This window comes from Metopolophium dirhodum, chromosome 8, assembly GCF_019925205.1.
Source record: "Metopolophium dirhodum isolate CAU chromosome 8, ASM1992520v1, whole genome shotgun sequence".
In the NCBI taxonomy this organism is placed as follows: domain Eukaryota; kingdom Metazoa; phylum Arthropoda; class Insecta; order Hemiptera; family Aphididae; genus Metopolophium; species Metopolophium dirhodum.
The window spans coordinates 31122917-31142549 of NC_083567.1; the positions used below are offsets into that span (position 1 = coordinate 31122917).

The 19633-nt window shown below is 32.8% G+C and overlaps 1 protein-coding gene across 4 annotated transcripts in view; it reads left to right on the top strand.

Moving 5' to 3' along the window:
* LOC132950053 (puratrophin-1-like) overlaps positions 1-19633 on the top strand; it is a 183503-nt gene that overhangs the window by 19489 nt on the left and 144381 nt on the right. For 3 of the 4 annotated variants that reach the window (XM_061021248.1, XM_061021250.1, XM_061021249.1), the window contains exon 2: positions 7285-7872. In XM_061021248.1, the coding sequence (XP_060877231.1) occupies positions 7285-7872 (588 nt within the window). Of the gene's footprint in view, positions 1-7284; positions 7873-14482; positions 14582-19633 lie in introns of those variants that run through there. The other variant, XM_061021252.1, reaches the window with a different exon arrangement.

Here is a 19633-nt window from a genome sequence, read left to right on the forward strand (position 1 = left end):
TTCGGCTTTGCTGAGAATTCCCAGTGGACCGGTCACGTGGACGGGTGTGGCGATGGGATAAGTTTAAAATATAATATATATAGAACCAGTCGAAAGCATCCCCGTACATCTACAAGTATAGAGCCGTTAACGTGCCCGATATAATAATCACTGTTCCGTGGAGACGACCCCCCTTGGACCTGCCATTATCGGTGTATAATATACATTACACACACACAATGTACACATCCTATCGACAGGATGGAACGCCTACGGTCATAAACTATTACTGGTATATATGTATACATAATATTCCGATGTGTACACAATAATACACGAGGCCGCTGTGGACTAGACTTAACGCATGCGTACACCTAATTGCATTTTATATTATAATAATTTTCTAATATTTTCCGTGTGTATATTATATCTTAACGCCACCGACTCCAATGCGATATCCTTATGAACAGCCGCCCGGACACTATAATAATAATAATAATAATAATAATAATAATATAATATAATATATTATATGCGGTACCCACCTACATTATACGACTCCATCATTTACACGCCTTACGTAATAGATATATCTCTCAAAATCACGATTTGAAAAGTGTTGATTATATTTTTCTTACAGCCTTACCTCCTTCTATTTTATCGATAGTTTCTCAGCCCGATTTAACGAAGGCACCTATATATATGCCTACATAATATTGACGTTGGGCCTCCTCCCACCGATAACCATAACAAATTGTCCCATAAGTTACAAACAACACAACACAACAATAATAAACCTACTTTCTTTATCTAAAAGGAATGTCGTGTTAAGTCTTTATAACAGTTAAACGTTTGTTGCAGCAGCGCAATGCTTATAGCACTGTGATAATAATGTAAACTCATGTCAGAGACGGACAGCGCACATAAGTTCACCCGCGGAAGTTAGTTGAAATTTAAAATTTAACCGAAGTGCGTAACTCATCCATTATTACGATTTACGATGGTAATAAACCGACATAGAAAATATAAGCTATCGGCGTGCGTGGATCCGTAAGTGGATATAGACACGCAGTATAATACAAATAAACATGTGAATAAAATGAATTGAATTGCGATTTCTGAGGGAAAAAAGTAAAGTAAAACAATGTCCTGATGCCGCACTCTGCATGTGTTATTTCATAGTGACTTACATTTAGGTACAGGGATGCGCGTATCAGCATATATTATCTGCTGTCATACTTGTTAAGAATATACTATTAAAAAGTATTTTAAATACTAATAGACTAGTTGTATTAACAAAAATTAATGATAAAAAAAGGTGGATAAGTGGATGTCGCTCTGCTGTACAGTAGGTTACAAGTGGGTCACTGTAATGGATGGTGTTAAATTTGAATTCAATGATATAATATCATTGTATAAGAAAAACGATTCTGAGCGAAAACGGTCAGTCAGCCTATGATATTACCAAGTATATTTGATGATATTATTGTGAATAAAGTAATTTATATATAACCTATTTACGTGGAGCCTTGTTTTAAATTTTAAATCCTTAGCCATAAAAGTTAAACATTTTATACATTTTTAACCACAAAATAATTAATAAATTATAAATTTGATAAATGTTGTCAAAATTTGAACTTTAAATGCTTATAAAAAAAAATTGTGCATATGTATTTTTAATATTTTTCAACTGCTATTAGAACGATATATCAGGAGCCTTATATTAAATTTTCACGCTTTTTTACCCAACAAATAAAAATTTATTGTTATTTATAGAAAAAAAAACTAAAAAAATTGAAAACTGACAATGTCCGTAAACAGCTCAAAAAGAGTCAAAATATTTTCAACATTTTATGGTGTATAGAAAATGCTAATATGAACATTCAGTGAAATTTTCAAGTATCTACAGTCATTTGTTTTTTAATTACAATAAAATAAGAAAATTGTTACATGAGAAATCGAGTAAATATCAAATGTTGTAAAAATATAAATTTCAGACGCTCATAAAAATTTAATTTAAGTTTCTTCTAGACATTTTTTTTTTGATAAAGGTAGACAAACTTATGAGTAATCTTATATTACATTTTCAAATCTTAGATTTAAAAAGAAAAATTTTTATGAATTTCAACTCAAAATAATTTGCTATTTTTCGTGATTTTTCCGTATTTTGTCAAAATTTGAACTTTAAATGCTTATAATTAAAAACTGTGACTAAGGATTTTTAATTTTTTTTCATCTGCCTTTGAAACAATAACCTAGGAGCCTTCTATTAAATTTTCAAGCTTTTTTACTCAACAGATAAAATTTTATTGATATTTATAGAAAAAAAAACTAAAAAAATTGAAAACTGACAATGGCCGTAAACAGCTCAAAAAGAGACAAAATATTTTCAAAATTGTATTGTGTATATAAAATGCAAATATAAACAACCAGTGAAAATTTCATGCATCTACGGTCATTTGTTTTAGAGTTACACCAATAACCAAAATCGATTTTGTTAAAAATCGATTTTGCGTAAAAATTCCCGTTTTTTCCTTAATTTTTCTTTTGTTTTTCACATCGCTTTTGAAAACTACTGGGAAATTAAGATTTTGACCTCCCCAATGCACCAACGATATTCACTTTCCCATCGAACAAGATACTGAAGTCGAAAATCGAAGCATTATTTCGACTACTTATCGTGTACACAGACACAAAAATAAAAAAATAAAAAAAAAAATAAAAAAAAAAAACACACATCATTGTAAAATCAATACATTCATCGTTTCACTCAGAATCTAATAAAAATACTAACATAATATACGTTTGTAATATTGTTAGTACCTAGTAGTATTGACAGTATTGTAAATAGTAGATTTAGGTAGGAAGTAGGCAATGTCGTACGAATGAAATTTAAAAAAAATCAAACTTCTAATTTTAATTTGTATTTTGTATTTTGAAACACAAATACTAAAATACGTACTGCAAAGGTGTTTAAGATATTAATTTCCAAAAGTATTTTGAACTACCAATTTAAAATAAAATGAAATAAAAAGATATTTTAATACTTATAGTTAAATGTTATATACTTTTGGTTAAACAGGTACTTAACAAGAATGCATGTGGTAGTTAGTTTACTGTACTAATTTCCAAACTTTACCAGCGTATATGTAATATACTATGTAGGTACAATACTACAATGTACATGCAAAATTTAAATACACCTATTGTAGAGTATTGTGTTTATATAAAGTCGACAATTGTATGCAATGTTTATTATAATATAATAATAGGATCTAGGACAGTTGGTCAAACACAAATATATCAAAAGAAAGTTTCTCAAAATTAATTAGACAATAACACTTTTTGACTGACATAGCGCTTTTTATTAATAATACAAATATTTTTTGTACTTAATTTTAAATAAGTTGTTTTATGTATTGCTATAAATTAAATCATAAAAAAAAATGTTGCTCATTAAAATTATAAACGTTAATAATTTTCATATAAAAGTATCTATTTTAAATTAATATGTGTACTATAATAATTGTTTTCTGTTATCATATAAATACATGTCAAACCACTTATTTAAAAAAGAAAAAATACTAATGTTCTCAGATTTATATCATTTTTATACTAAAAAAAACAGAAGTTAGGTCCAAATATTATATATAACACGACTCCCACGACGTGCCACTATAATACCTGTATGGTTGCAGATTACTTATTATTGGAAAATAAGAGAATTGTTTTAAATTATTATTTATTGAATGCGTGAAAACTTAACGTGAATTTCAAATCAAACCAAAAATAAGACGTATCATTTAACCAACTGTATTTTTGATGAATTATGGATTTGACCTATAAATATTTTTATGAATATTTTTTTTGACGAATAGTAGCTTTTTACGGGTTGTTCGGATAATAATAATAATAATAATAATAATTAATAATGGCGAGTAATATCATCTTCGTGGATAGGTGTACAATGTACATATACTTCATAAGGTTATGCAGTTCTGTAAAGTTCGATACAAATCGATTATTAATAATTGTACTGTGGAAAATGTATCTAATTTAAATTTTAATATACTTATATGGATACCACCTCATCATTTTTAGTTTTTTCCGATGTCTATATTTTGTCAATATACATATATTTTTTATTTATTTATTTAATAATCTATAGGTTATAAACGATAGTTGTTATTAGATTTACCTGTTAGTATATACTCTGTGTATCTGTGTATTGTACGAATGTGTGAGAGTATAATATTATTTATTTTCTTTTTTAACATAATATATTGTTTTATATTATATTTTATTTAAAATATAAATGTGTTTGTTTTTATAAATTACCATGTAAGTTCTCATCTATATAGTCGCGTATACATACCCGCCACGCCAGCTACTATACTTACTCAACTTTTTAGATTAGTTACTAAAAATTAGTAAAACAAGCTTAAAAATATTTACCTGGATAAGCGTACACATATTTTTAGAGACGCGTATTAAAGTGTTTTCATTTTGAGTTCAACTAAACGAAAAAAACCGCATATTAATTCGACTACTTACGTATACCTATATAGTATTAGTTTCCAAAATGAATTTAAAATAAGTAATTTATACTGATGGAGAAAACACGTCTGACTGCACTACCTGTGCTCTTATCTGTACCCACATTTTTGTGCATTTAGGTATTCGATATCCTTACCTAACAATCATAAGCTAAGGTATAAATAAAGATATTTTTCTTGATTATATTATTTCTATTTAAACAAATGCGTTTTTTTGCTCTGAACGAGAAAGTCTGATTGTCACATGAAACGGGTTCTGTTAACGTAATATTTTCTGAATTAAGAGAATGATAAAATAGGCAGGTATATATAATATAATATACATTTATATATTATTATGTGTAATTTTATTTTACTTGAATTAATACTTAATGGGTATTACAATTATTATATATGTGATGGATACGATACGTTATGCGTTCGCGTAAACAATTTATCAAAGGTGTGACCTGGAAATTAACAAGTAGGTATTCCTGAAATGGGCCGGGCCAGGTCTCACACACAGCGTATATAGTTGTTGGTTTAAAGATGAAGTAGAATGCACGGAGGAATTTCGTTTTGGGCGGCGCGCCGTTGTTGATACCGTCTATAATGGGATTATATATTATTATTATTATTATGAGCTGGGCACATTCGTCAAACTAGAAAAACAGCGGCGCCGCGGTGCAGTTGTGTCCGATCGATTAAAAAATAAATATGGAATTTATGAATGACGGTATATTATAAAAAGGTTAACCGTTTATCCGAGCCGTATTTGTATAGTATTGGTAGAGGTACCTATACGTGTCTTGTTGATTAAAGACTATACGCGCGTAGCCGACAGATAATATTTTATGATATTACGATGGCGTATTTTACACATCATAATTTATAGCGCTTATTAGTCTTTGTAAGTAAAAGCATTTTAACACAATTATTAAAAAAAAAAAAAAACGTCAACCGTAAAATACTGCGGTTTCATATGATTTACTACGTGATATCGAGAATAATTTGACAGATATATATATATATATATATTTAGAGTAAATATGACGAATTTCATTATTTGACAATATTATCATTGTTAGTCAAAATTAATATATTTTGAATTTGACAATGTTTTTTTTTTCGCAGGTCTAACCCTCCCTCCCCCCCCCCCCCCCCTAACGCACAGTGTGCTTAGTAATATTATAAAGTATTATCACATTTTTCGGCGCTTGTAATGCGATTGTGATGTTTTTTATAATTTATTTATAATATGTGAAAAAAATAAGAAATAAAGAAAACGTCGTGTCTGCGTTGCATTATAAAACAAAGCACGTGTGTTTCGGGTAATACGTGTACGTGTATACGTCTGTGCAATGACGTAAAGATGAATTATTATCTCACGTTGTATAATAACATATTATTATTATTGTGTTAATATATATTATTACAGAAATGTCACTCTCCGAATATATTTTGTGCGTTTGGTGATTTTGGTTTCCGACAATCTCGAAACCGCCCTGTCCGTCCTGGTAATTTACGGGGACTCTATAAAATCAGTGGGTAAACGGATTTTCAACCCGCCATACAGAGAGGGTAGAATCCCGAACGTAACAAAACGTTGACCCGATAATATACTGGACTTTTGTAAATAATAATTTAAATTTTTAGTTGAGCTTACTATAGATAATATTTCAATAATTCAATAGCAACTTACTATGAATTGTATTATAAAATAGGTAGGTATAGTTAATTAACGAAAACAATTGTTGAAATCTATAGTTATAGGTTAGGTTAGGTTATAGGTGCGTAAACTCAAACGTTGGGAATAGTATGTTAATGACTGATGAGTGATTAGTAAACTCAATTGAAAAATAACTTTCTTACCCCTTTAATGCTGCTTGTTAGCATTGTTGGAGATTACAAAATATCGATATGCGTTCCGTATTATATAATAAGAATATTCCAGAAAAACGGGGAATTTTTAAATGACTTACGTAAAAGTAAAAAAAAAACATGATCAATTTCAACATAGATTTCTTGTTGAAAACAAAAAGTTTATAGATAAATGTGTGCCATCCACAAGTGTCTCGCGAGGTTAAAATTCTCATAAATTGAAATCAATTTCTGTAGAATGGTGTCCGTTCATATATTGTACGTATAAGCATTCTTGAAATCATAGGCTGATATATCGACGGCGGGTCTTGTACCTCGATGGAAATCTTAGTAAAACGCTTTTGCGACGGATCAATTTTTTAAGAGGATTTCCGTGCTCAAACGGACACAAACGGCTCTGCGTGCCCAATATAATACAATTTATGGTAAATTAATAATATACCTACATATATATATATAAACTATGGCCTGCAGCACTATATTATCAAATATATCACACTGTATATTTTATTCGTCTAAACGTATTTTGGAACTTGCAATTTATGATAATATATTAAGCAGTGCGCCATTTTCTAAGGAGGTTCTTTGCGTCCAAATGGACACACAGTACACAGTCCAGTGGACGTGGATTTTGCGTTTTTACCGCGTGCCCAAAAGAATAATAATGGTAAATTAATAATATACCTACCCATATGTACTATAATGTTATTATAAAGAAACTATTGCCTGCAGCAGCATTATTAAATCACACTGTATATATGTTATATTCGTGTAAATTGACTTGCGATTAATGATTTATCGAACAACAATGTTATACTATAATACGTAGGCGCCTATATATATGTAATATTATTATAGTATATTTTTATTTTGTTATTTCCTCATACAGACCACCGAGAGCACCGCCACCGAAACGGATTCGCCGAGTCCCGCGGCCGTGACGACGGCGATGACCGCGACTGGCGCTGCGGTCGGTCATTTCTACCGTCAGTTCTCGAAGAAGAACAACAGCAAGAAGAACGGAAGCAAGAAGAACGGCGGCAACACCAGCAGCAGCAGCAAAAAAACACATCGTTCGGACGCGTTGCCGGCCGAGGAGGCGGCCACGACGTCGCCCGCCGCCCCCGTTTCCACCACCGGTGTCCCATCCGCGGCCACCGACGCCATCACCGTCGCAGCCCCGGCCACCTCCGGACCGCTGCGCCACCCCGAACCCGCCTCCGAACAGCCGGCCGCGGCCCCCGCGAGTAACCCGCGACTCCGGCCGGCGCTCGCGGCCCAGGTCGTCGACGCGCCGCCGTGGCTGGTGGCCGACCACTTCGTCACCGAACACGTCGCTCACGAACACGTGTCCGTGGTGCCGGAACCAGATCACGCGGACCCGGTGGCGCCGGACGACCACGCCGCGTCGTTGCAGCCGGGCCCCGCGACGACCGTCTGCGGCAAATGCCCCGCGGCCGCCTCGTCGTGCGCGCACGTGAGTTGTGCACGTAATAGTAGCACGTTGTTACTTGTTATTATGTTTAGAGGTATATTATATAGGTATAAGTGTTACAGCGTTTAGTGGTACATACAATAACTATACCTCCATGTGACGTGTGTCGGAGATTGGACTGCGTGATGTTATATATTATAATATATTATATATTTTATAATATATATAACTATATAAGGTGTATATATGGATACAGGGTGCTCGTCGACGAAATACTGCACGCTTGCGTTTAGCGAAATATTTGTCGGTTTGATAAAACCATTATTATTTTGTCTCGGTCCATCACTAAAAACGGGTTATAGGAATTTGAAATCTGAAATTATATGCAAGTAGGCACCTGCAGTATAAGGCACTTACCAATAAAAACTCATGATAAAATAAAAATGTGGAAATAAAACCATTCGCTCGAGCACGGTTTATATATTATTATCATTCTCTACAATAGTTCGACAACATGTACATTTTCTCTAATATCAACTACCTATACCTATATTATAGATAAACTGTTCTACGAATCCGGTGCATAGATTTGATGTGATGTTATAATAACATGTCTTACGGGAGTGTAAGACAGATTTTAAAATATGATCATAACTCGCTTAAAATTAAAATATCAAAAAAAAAACCTTTCGAGTGGCCCTAAATATTATTTTTACAATTTAATAACAGGTGAACTCATTTTGCAGATATAAAAAACAACACAGTAAAACGAATTCCTCTTAAAGCACAATTTGTTTGCTATGTTATGCGTTATAGTAATAACACAGAGGTTGGGAGACAACACATGGCGCGAGTACAACGTAGCCCCCTTGACATCAATAATAATATTATTTTCTTGCTATTTGTGTACATATTTCGTGGTTAAAAGTCGAACAGACAGACGATTTTGTTGATTTTACCGATGGTTTTCCGCCATGTGAATTTATATCGCACCTATATTATAGTATTTCGTTTTCGAATGTTGTTGGTATTATGTTTAGGTGCCCGTATTATATTATTATATAATTATATGAATATTATTTATTAATATTTTGATATAAGCGCGTTATCGAGTCCTACCGGTCTAAGTTTATATAAGCATTAAATGTATAATAATATGTAAGTTTTACGAAATGCATATAGATTATACTATTTTTTTTTTTTTTTTTTTTTTTTTTTTTTTTTTTTTTTTTTTTTTATTGGGTAACCCGCGGCAACATAGGCCATTGGGTGTGGGGAGGGCACTGTAGGTTTTATATTGGGTAGGTTGGTAGGTTGGGTAGGTTGGTACACGTGTGTGTTGTGTTTGGCAGAATTTCTAATGGGGCACCCGTAGGTTTCTGCCGTGCCCCGGGGTGGGGGGATGGCGGCACTTGTTCTCCGGACACCGTGACTTGCACGGAGAAAAATGCCGCCCAGTGGTCGAGGATCGAACTCGGACCGGCTGTGCCGAATCCGTCGCGTTAGACCGCTCGGCCACCTCGTCCCCCCAGATTATACTATTATATATTTGTTCATACCTACGCATATTGATAAATCATAAATATGGTATGAGAGATAAAAGAAGCGATAAAAAAATATGTTAGTTTTTAAATGTAATTGGTAGGTTGTACCTTGTTCGTTTCCAAACACGTTGCGACTTGCGGGTCTGTATGTTATTATAAAAACACCGAGAGTCAAAAAAATTGTTTAATTTTTTTTCGATTTTATTGGTTTTAATTACAGATTTCTTGTATGTTTTAATTTTCAAGTAGGCACCTACCTCTATATGTACACAAACGTGTTACGTTCGTTAGAATCATTAGTGTTATATCAGCATACATTCAAAACAGAAATCCAAAATATAGTTTATTTTAACTAGGCGTTGGTGATTATTTTTTTTCTCAAATAATATTTTACTATCTAGGTCTAATACTATGCTCTCTGTTACTATTTATTCTGCATCAGAGCTTCTGTTAGATGCGCCAAAGCTGATATAGCCAATCTACTACATTATAGTTTAAACTAGGTATCTCAGTGCTAAAGCACAAAGTTCTTTTAAAACGTAAGAAGTGATCAAACAAATTTCTAAGAAAGGCGTGTAAGTACTTTTTGAATTATATTTTGATGGTACGAAGGATTCGTGGTTTTAAACGACGTGTAAAATGTGCGTAGTAGGGATCCTGAAAATTGTTTCGACACGCGTTGTATAATATATAAGAATAAAAAAAAAACAACTTATTTTCCGGTCCTGCAGTCGCGTACTACTTCCGGACCGACATTGCCTACACCCTGTATTCACCGTTTAGTATGTATATTATTATTTAGGATATAATTTTATTACATTAGAATGTGTAATGCCACTGCGGGAGTAAGCGCAATTGCGTGATATGTAATATGCCAGGCCGTCGTCGTGCGCGCCACCCTGCAGCGATATCTATTACCCCGTCCGATAAAAATAAAAAAATCCACTACGAAAAACTATTTTCTATAGGTTCTGCCGGAGAAAAAAACATAGGTACACGTTTTCAACTGTCGTGTCTAATAATTAATAAACGTGAAAGTTTGATAGTAGCTGCGCTCGTTTATGTAGTAGAGCACCGAACCTAATTTATTTGTACACTACATAATATCATAGTTATATCCACTATTATATTATACGTCTTATAGTCTTATAGTCTTATATTATGCTGCTTGTCTTATTCTTACATTCCTGCACATGCCTAGTCTAAGGTATTATAAAATATGTACAATATTATACCGTGCGATTTTTTCATCGAGAAACGCTCATATCATATCAAAACCAATAACGTTTTTAATATAATTTTACAAAACAATCTTTTTCGAAAAATAATGATGTCTTGTATCGTCTTAATTTTTAAATTTTTTTCATTTTTTTTTTCATTTTTTTCAACTTACATTTTTAATATCATATTTCGAAGTAGAATATTTTTCTGTACAAAAATCAAATATTAGACGGGCAATTATTAAGTTATATGAGTATTTAAAGTTTAGATGAGCTGAGTATAGTGGACCAACATTTTGTGGGATATTCTTGTGACACTCCACTCCACTCATCTAAACATTTAATACGTATAACTTATAACTCATAAAATACTCGTCCAACATTTGATATAAAAAATTTTGCTTTGGAATAAGGAATTAAAAATGTATGTTGTCATTGAAAAAAGGAAAACACTTTAAAAAAACGATAGAAAATATAATTATAATTCTTGTTATATCATATTAAATTACCTCTGCACGGATGTACCTACCAGTTATACCTACCAATATTACTCTATTATATTGGGTGCACATGAAATTGCCTCCCAAATCTAAGTATACCTATAGGTAGGTGAACATTTTTTTACTCAAATTGCCTCACATACCATACTTAGCTTATAAATTAATAAACCTACATATTTTATCGATTATTAGTGTCCCTACTATCGATTATTACATCAATTTTCTTAATGTTCAAAAATATTATGTTTATATGACAAAGTATTTTCAGAGAGATTAATAATTTGTCGAATACTCGAATGCAATCATTTTTGTAATTCGTCAGTCACTGATTATGTGCTAAACTTTAGTTGATTATCTTATTTAATGTGTCCCATTGTGTCATTCTCCCAACATAGTCAGGTTCGTTGCGTAACTTTTATCGTAAATAACTATATTGTTCGTTGGTATGTAGTAGGTATGTACCTATATATTATATAAAATTAACGTTATTTCTTATTGGAAAAAAAGAGAAAATAATTTTAATTTTGGGATAGATTTAAGTTTGGGTTTCAAAAATGTATTTAATATTTCATACAGGGTGATTCACTAAGTATGCCCAACCCCATTTTTTCAAATCACATAGTAATCGATTAATATTTATATATTTGAGGCGATTCCAGAGAACGATGTTAAATTCAATAGAAAGATAATTTTAATCATGAGGCAATGTAAGTAACCTTTTGGGTGTCAATTTGAGTTTGCCCGTGTTACTGTTTATTATTTTCACTGGTAATTTGATTTTTCGGTGAAATGTACGATTCTATATTATATTAAATTATGAAGTACCAGCAGTACCGGTATAATATGGTACTCATAGTACCTACCTGCATGATAGTGTTATACTGTATAGCATCGCGTGTAATATATTGGCAATTCCAATCGGGGTTGGTACGTACACGTTTAAAGTACAGACGTTAAATACAAGTTTTTAATTTAGAGTAATAAAGGTTTTTTTAATTTGTTGATTGAAACGCGTTAAAACTTTACATTTAAAATAAAAGGCGAAGAAACCCCTCCTCGAACATGTCTAGCTCCCATTGTTTTCTATACGTGATATTTTGTGAGTTTGAAACGGAGGAATTATAATCATTAATGTATAGTGTTATGTAGGTATTGCCTAATCACGTTCAATATATTCAAATTGACATGACCTACTAAAACGATAAACACATCTAAATGTGACACGTGATACAAATTACCACTGCTATAAGCATAGTCACACAGACTTATAACATTAAATATTATAAATATTGTTAAATTTATCAATTTAATGTCAATACAACGATATCATAATATATTCATATTAATGTCGTAATTATAGATACCCTTTAGTAGTTTTTGTGAGGGGGGGAAATTATAATTCTTTACAATCATCGTTGGATTTATGTAAGACCAATAACGCATTATTTACCTACCTTGAGTAGATTGACTACACGTCAGTTGTACTTCACCACATCAAATGACAACTAACATGATTATATAGGCACCTAAATCACGTGAACGAAAGTGGGGACCGATGGGCGTCACAGTGCGCTATTTTTTTTCCCTGTTAAGTGTAAGGCACCATAGAGATTATATTGACTGCGTACCTATGTTTTTACTTGGAAAATATCAAGGAACATTGTAGAAGCATATCCTGGGTGCATTTATTTTAAACCACTAGGAAGGAATTTTAGGTTTTAGGTAAAATATGTTATGCTGCAAATCAATTGTTATTAGTAAAGTTTACCATGATTTTTTGTAACGCCGTCACAGTGCCCTATACATTATATTATAGTCGCATAGATATATTATCACGATGATGTTGGAACTTGGAGGCCGATTGTCTGAAATACAATTTTGGCCTCCGACGCAATCAAACGTAATATTATGTTTTGTCTAATATGTCCACAGTGCCACAATCGAATTTCAAGTGCGTAATAACTGTCTAATTGAACTTCAAAAATATATAACGGGCCGACGCAAGAGCAGGCTAGTAATGGTGAAGGGGGAGGGGGAGATAGACATAAAACATACACCTATACGGGCTATAGCCTATAAGTGATTTAAATTAAATGCTCGTAGTTTTAAAACAGCGATAAACTGATAAACAACTAAAGTATAAATTATTATAAATTAAAACAAATACATAAACGATGCGAAATGTATTTATGTATCTTTGCGATGAAGTGGCGAGCTTTGGCACCAATATCCCACCCATTTAACCAACCCTGGCACGACATAACGTATATTCTAACATTATACACCTATACCTACATGGCTACACTTATATATATGTCTAAGTATATACATTATACATACAACAATCATTACACGCATATAGACAGTAGATCGACTGTTATGTTTTACGATAATATATATAGTTTTCCTGTCCCTTCGTATGGGAAATTAGAAACCTAAAGGCTAAAACATAAAATATCTAACGTCAACCAGGACTATTATTATTATTTGACAGTGGTGCCCTACAGTCATACGGGTGGTCGAAACTTGGACGGGGGTTCGGTAAAATCTGCAGCGAAGCGTCGCCACACACCTCCTCATCCCTTACGGCGGCGAATATATCGCAGTCACATTTGTTACATTACATAATATTTATTATTATACACCGACAGACTGAGTAGGCGGCCATACCGTTTGACATGCGTCGACTAAAAATACCGATTATATTATATTATAGTATTACGTATTATATATTATAATATACCACGTGCGTCGAGCTCGCCCCACACCCACCGCCACCCCGTCGGTCCCTCACCACACCCGTATGTTACGGGAGCACCTCGGTTACGGGCCATTAAACGCTCGCTCGTCGTACCACCACCCACCACCCACCCCCTTCCCTTGCAGTGGGTTTTTGGGGTCATGTGGTCCGACGGTTTTCGAAGAGCGAACCCGACCGCCGTGCCGTGGTGGTTGTAATATGGTATTATAACGCACGGAGGAGAGATTCTATTTCTGGCGCGCCGACGAGAGCCGACGATGATCGTCGTAGGTACATTATAATATTATACTTATATTAGGTACTATTTTTATTATATTAAACGAGTGTTGTAGTATAGCTGTTGAACGTGAGAGCGAGAATAACGACGCGATCGTCGCTCGTATGCGATAATATTGTAATATTATTATCGTACACAGACTTACGGTGCACACACAAACTCTGGGCATTCTATATAATACACCTATACGGTTGTATTTATATTATGTGCGTGCGTATAAGTTGGAGTTTTACGGTTCGTTTTCCGAGCGCGTTCGTTCCAGATGACCGTTTAAAACACTTATATGGTTTATTTTATGGCGCGCGCCCCATATTATATATACATATTTTTCTTTACAATACTCGTGCTTAAATCGTATCAGTGTGTGTGTGTGTGTGAGAGAGAGGGGGTCTTCGGAGTGGGACGTTTCAGTTCGCTGCCCCTCTTCCAATTTTTCTAAGCTCGATTTTGTAAGTCAATATAAAATACATAAAGTCGTGAGTAATAGTATTCTGCAGGAACGCGTATTTTTGTTTCCCCAATTTATGGATTTAATGCGCCGCATATAGACACGTAGTTTTTTTTTCGTCCAGTCAGAAATAGTCTGAAAATGTCCGAGAACGTAAGTATTATAATATAAAATGATCGTCGTCAGGTCTGTACAAAATTTGCAGTCGTTGTGTGAAAAAGAAACGTAATCTTCGATTATTATGATGTATTAACAGAATTCAATTAGTGCTATTAGTTCTACGGCTCTACGCGATTATTACACATAGTTTTCTATCGATCGTAAATTATTATGCTTCATAAATCATTTTTCTTAAAACAATAACTGCGATTTAAAAACCAGTCCAATTGATGAGCTAAACTCAAAATAAATTCGAGATATACCTACTGTACTACAGTGGCGTAGCAATGTTTAAAAGAGGAGGATCAATGAAAAACCTTATAAAAATGAACATTTCATTGTTTGTACTGAGCTTTTATACTTATTAAATTAACAGATACATAATATTGAATGCATCCTACCGATATAAATAACATTTTTAACAACTTGTTATTTAGATTAATTTATTACAAACAATTTACATGTTTAGCTAGTACATAACGTATACCTCATAAACCTTAACTTATATTATTATGCTATTATGTGTCCAATTCCGATCTATAATTTTCATTCTAGTAGAAGATTATTTTATAAAAGCAGGAAATATTTATTTTTCTATATTTCTTATAAAACACGGCTGGTGGTAAGGGGGTCATGGCCCCTTTGGTCCCACCCCCTGGCTACGCCACTGCAGCTGTTTTGCAGTGTATGTACCTACATAATTACTAATTAGTAATTACGTACATCGTTGCCATCATGATTTACTGTCGATATGGTAGCTTTTTCGTAATAATCGATTGTTGTATACAAAATGTGTTTCGATGGTAGTGAATTTCATAATAATATTAATGAAATTAATTGGAAATTAGCGCGGTCGTTTATCAATTGAGATTTAAAATAATAATGTTTTTTTTTTTTTTTAATAAATCATAATACTTATTGCAGTCGCACATAAAGCGTAGAACAAATTGAATGTATTAAAATATCAAACTACAAGTGTGTTTAATGTTAATTCATATATCGAGTAATTATCTCGGTATAGCTATATAGGTAACCTGTGTTGTTCAACGCGTCGGTTTTTAACAGCGACGACGATGTCTCACGAATGTTTTAATTAATCGTTATTATTTTTTTTTTCCTTTCTCCGAAGTCGTCTGAATGTACAATCATCGTCATAACCGTATCGATGATTGTAGTCGTACTGTAATATTATTTTAATATATTATTTAAACTTAAACGCACGTGTCAAATACACAATATAAATTATGGTCTATAATGCTGCAGCGGGTCCATATCGACTCATTAGACAACCAACATGCATTATAATACGACGTCGTCGGTCGTATACCTACCTATATTATTCAATAGCTGTATACCTACACCCCATGACTCATTCCCGTGCAAACCTATTAGTATGCGCCTATCATGGTAGTACAATAATAATAATAATAATAATATTAATAATAATAATAATATAATGAAAATGACGGTTTACAGCCGATACGATCGCGTTCGCATGATACGCGCGCCATGCGTGTTGTGCACACCTGAACGTTAATGAAAAATGAAAATTAACGATTTGGGTTTAGCGTTCGCTAAACGCGGAGATATAATATAATATTATTATTTGATTCGTACGATGATATTGGTATTACACGCCTATAATATGGCTTTATGATATATTGTAGTGTCATCGGTGTTCGATGTATATAACTGTTGTCATTAGCTGAACGCCGCCGCGAGAGGTCATTGACGATAATATTATAAGTATGAAGACGTGTAGGCTTGAAACCCAAGGAAGGGCACGTTAAAAGTTATAATATGCTAGGTAGGTATTTTTAACATCGATGAAAAAATGATTATAATATTATGCTCTTATATAACTTTGTTAAGTCTAAAGCTTTACAACATTTCAGTTTGAAATAACGTTATTGTATTAATAAAATGGTGGTTTTAAGTTTATAGTTGTACCAATGTACCCTCAATATTGTTTTCACAATTCATGTATGTATTAATTAAGACTCAATCGTACATGAAGACTCATTATTGAAAACCACGAATTTTAGTTTTATTTTATTATTTAATATATACCATCTTTTTTCTATATATTTTGAATTTTAGCTGTAGGTATATTATTAAAAGTAGGTATAACGGGCCGGACCCAAGTGAGGAAACCGCAGGGTTAGGTGCCTGGCTACAATATTGAGAAAACGTTTAACGCCTGTCAAAAAATGTTCTTAGGTATATATAAACTTTGGCGATAGTATAATATATAAATAGATCAAAACTTCTCATGGTTCATGAACGAAAAAACGTATATGGTTTGACTTTTTAACTCAGTTTCAACTCGACTAACCCTAGTGATGACATATCTTAGCAGGGAGCCTCGTCGATGTAAGACAACCTTCGTCAGTCATCACGGTATATGTACCTATACATTATACATATACTATACAAAGAAGGGAAGTTGTATATAATGCAGGGTAGACGTCTTGTTTTTCCATTATCCTATGAAAAGCAAATGAGCACTTACCCCTATTCGTATAGTCTGCTACATATACCTCCATATACTCTAGTACTTAGCAGGGGTCTTCAACCTGCGGTCAGTCATGTCTTTATTTGAGGCCCGCGAATAGATAACTAATTGTTGAATATTTAACACCCTTTTTTCCCATTAACTTTATAAATTTAACTGTAAATATATACGTACCTCAAGACTTTTATAATCCTATTAAATAATAGGTGGCCCGCTGCCTAGAAAGGTTGAAGACTCCTAGCATGTATAGTATATAATATTGTATGATATAGTCTATACTCATAGACCAACCCTGTCAATTTTTCTAACACCACGTGTTGTGAACCAAAATAGAATGCACTATAGTAAGTGACTTAGTGACTGACGAAATTATATATATATATATACACTATACACATTATATTATTTGATATATATATATAATTCAGTTTTAGCACAATAGCTGTCACCAGCGACCAGCGTATTAATTGTCTATAACGAATCCGATTTTAGTTCACATGACCTGTCTATGACTGTGGTCTGCAGTTGCAATGTTCTGTATAATTCAACTAAAAATGAATCATTATAATAATTTACTATTACGGGTATACAAGCTTTCTTTTCTTAGTTGGAATAGTAAACTTTAAGTAATAAGAGTAAAGTCGGGATTGTTGTTTACCGGTGGCTGTATACACCATTCTGTTTTCTCAAAAGCGCAAATCGTACGTCCCTCGTGTTTCCGTGCCGCCGTGGACGTCGTATCTACTCTCTAGGGCTTATAGACGCATCTTAGGGATGGACAAGAGCGCGTTTACGGTTAAGGTAACACGATATTATTAAGTAATTTTTACATGTTACCGAGATAATGATCTAAAGGCATCTACAGCGATCGTCGATCGGCCTTCACGCATATAATATAATATATTGGTGCTTCCACAGTGCGTAAATATTATATATTTGTATCATATAATTAGGGCTAATGATTTCTAGGAGATTAGAATATTATTTTTATATAACAGCTGAGAACGTAGCAAAGGGATATACTATTTTTTTTTATCATATACTTAATTAGATCATATAATATTTAAAATTTTATTTTGCATATTTTACACTTTCTTCACTCATATAAGTGCATATTATTTTGTTAGTTTCCAGATATGAGTGTGTATTTTATATTTATACACGTTTTTGCTAATATAATTCTTATTTGTCTATATAAAATCATTTTGGAACAATAAAAATTTGATATTTTTTTAGTAGAATATTTTAATTAATTAATGATTAATAATATAATTATATATTTTATAACATAATATATACCTAAGGTATACAGTAACTATTTTCGGGGGAAAATATAGAATTATTATCAATAACCAATCATAAGAACTATGTTAATTAAAATAAATGCATATTATGTAAGAGTACGAATAGTAACATTTCAAAATTGTATAGTTGATAGTTATTTATAGATTCAAAACCGAGACAAATTTTTCCAGGCAGGACGGGGGTTTAATTAATTTGCTTAAAAACTAATTAAAACTTAAAATAATATTTTAATGCGTATATTGTGAGTATATTATTTAGTAACTTAAATAGAGCATATACAATAATGCATACTTGGAGCCTTGGAGGTTTCTTAGGGCGTGAAGGCCTTAGTCATTACGACATATTATAGTTACTGCAGGGTGATTCCCTTTACCACGAATCAAGCACAATATCCAAGAAAATATACGTGTAATTTTAAATTTTTTTTAACGTTTAAAAACTGCACATCATATCAAGGAATATATTTTACTATACGACTGTCAGCACAATATGATCTCAAAATGTAACCTTTTTTTAAAAATTTAAATTTCTCATATTATCTTCTCGGGTTTGCGATACTATAATCACCCTGTAGGTATAATATATTATGTATTTAGGAATAATATAGTGCGACGGTAATAATATCATTATACCTACGTATATATTATATTAGGTACATTATTATACTTGTGACGCGTAGGTACCTATTTATTTCGTATTATAATAATATATATCGTCGTCCATTTTTTTTTTTGTACTTTTGCATAGACACTAACGACACGAGCCCAGTGACGGGTGTAACGCAACAACCGGGCGCGAGCTAAGTATATAATATTATATATTATATTGTATTATATTATATAGTATGTAATATATAAAATATGTACCTATACATGTCCATATAATATAGGCACGAGTGTACATAGAGCTCCCCCGCAGTCGTCGTCGGCTCTCGTCCGATTTGACGTATCACTCGCCTCCCACGCGCTCGCACGACACCACCCGGCTCGGCCGATTTATGGGTTCGCGCAAACCGTACACAATTATTATTATTATTATTATTATTATTGTTATTATCATTATCGTAGTCGTACG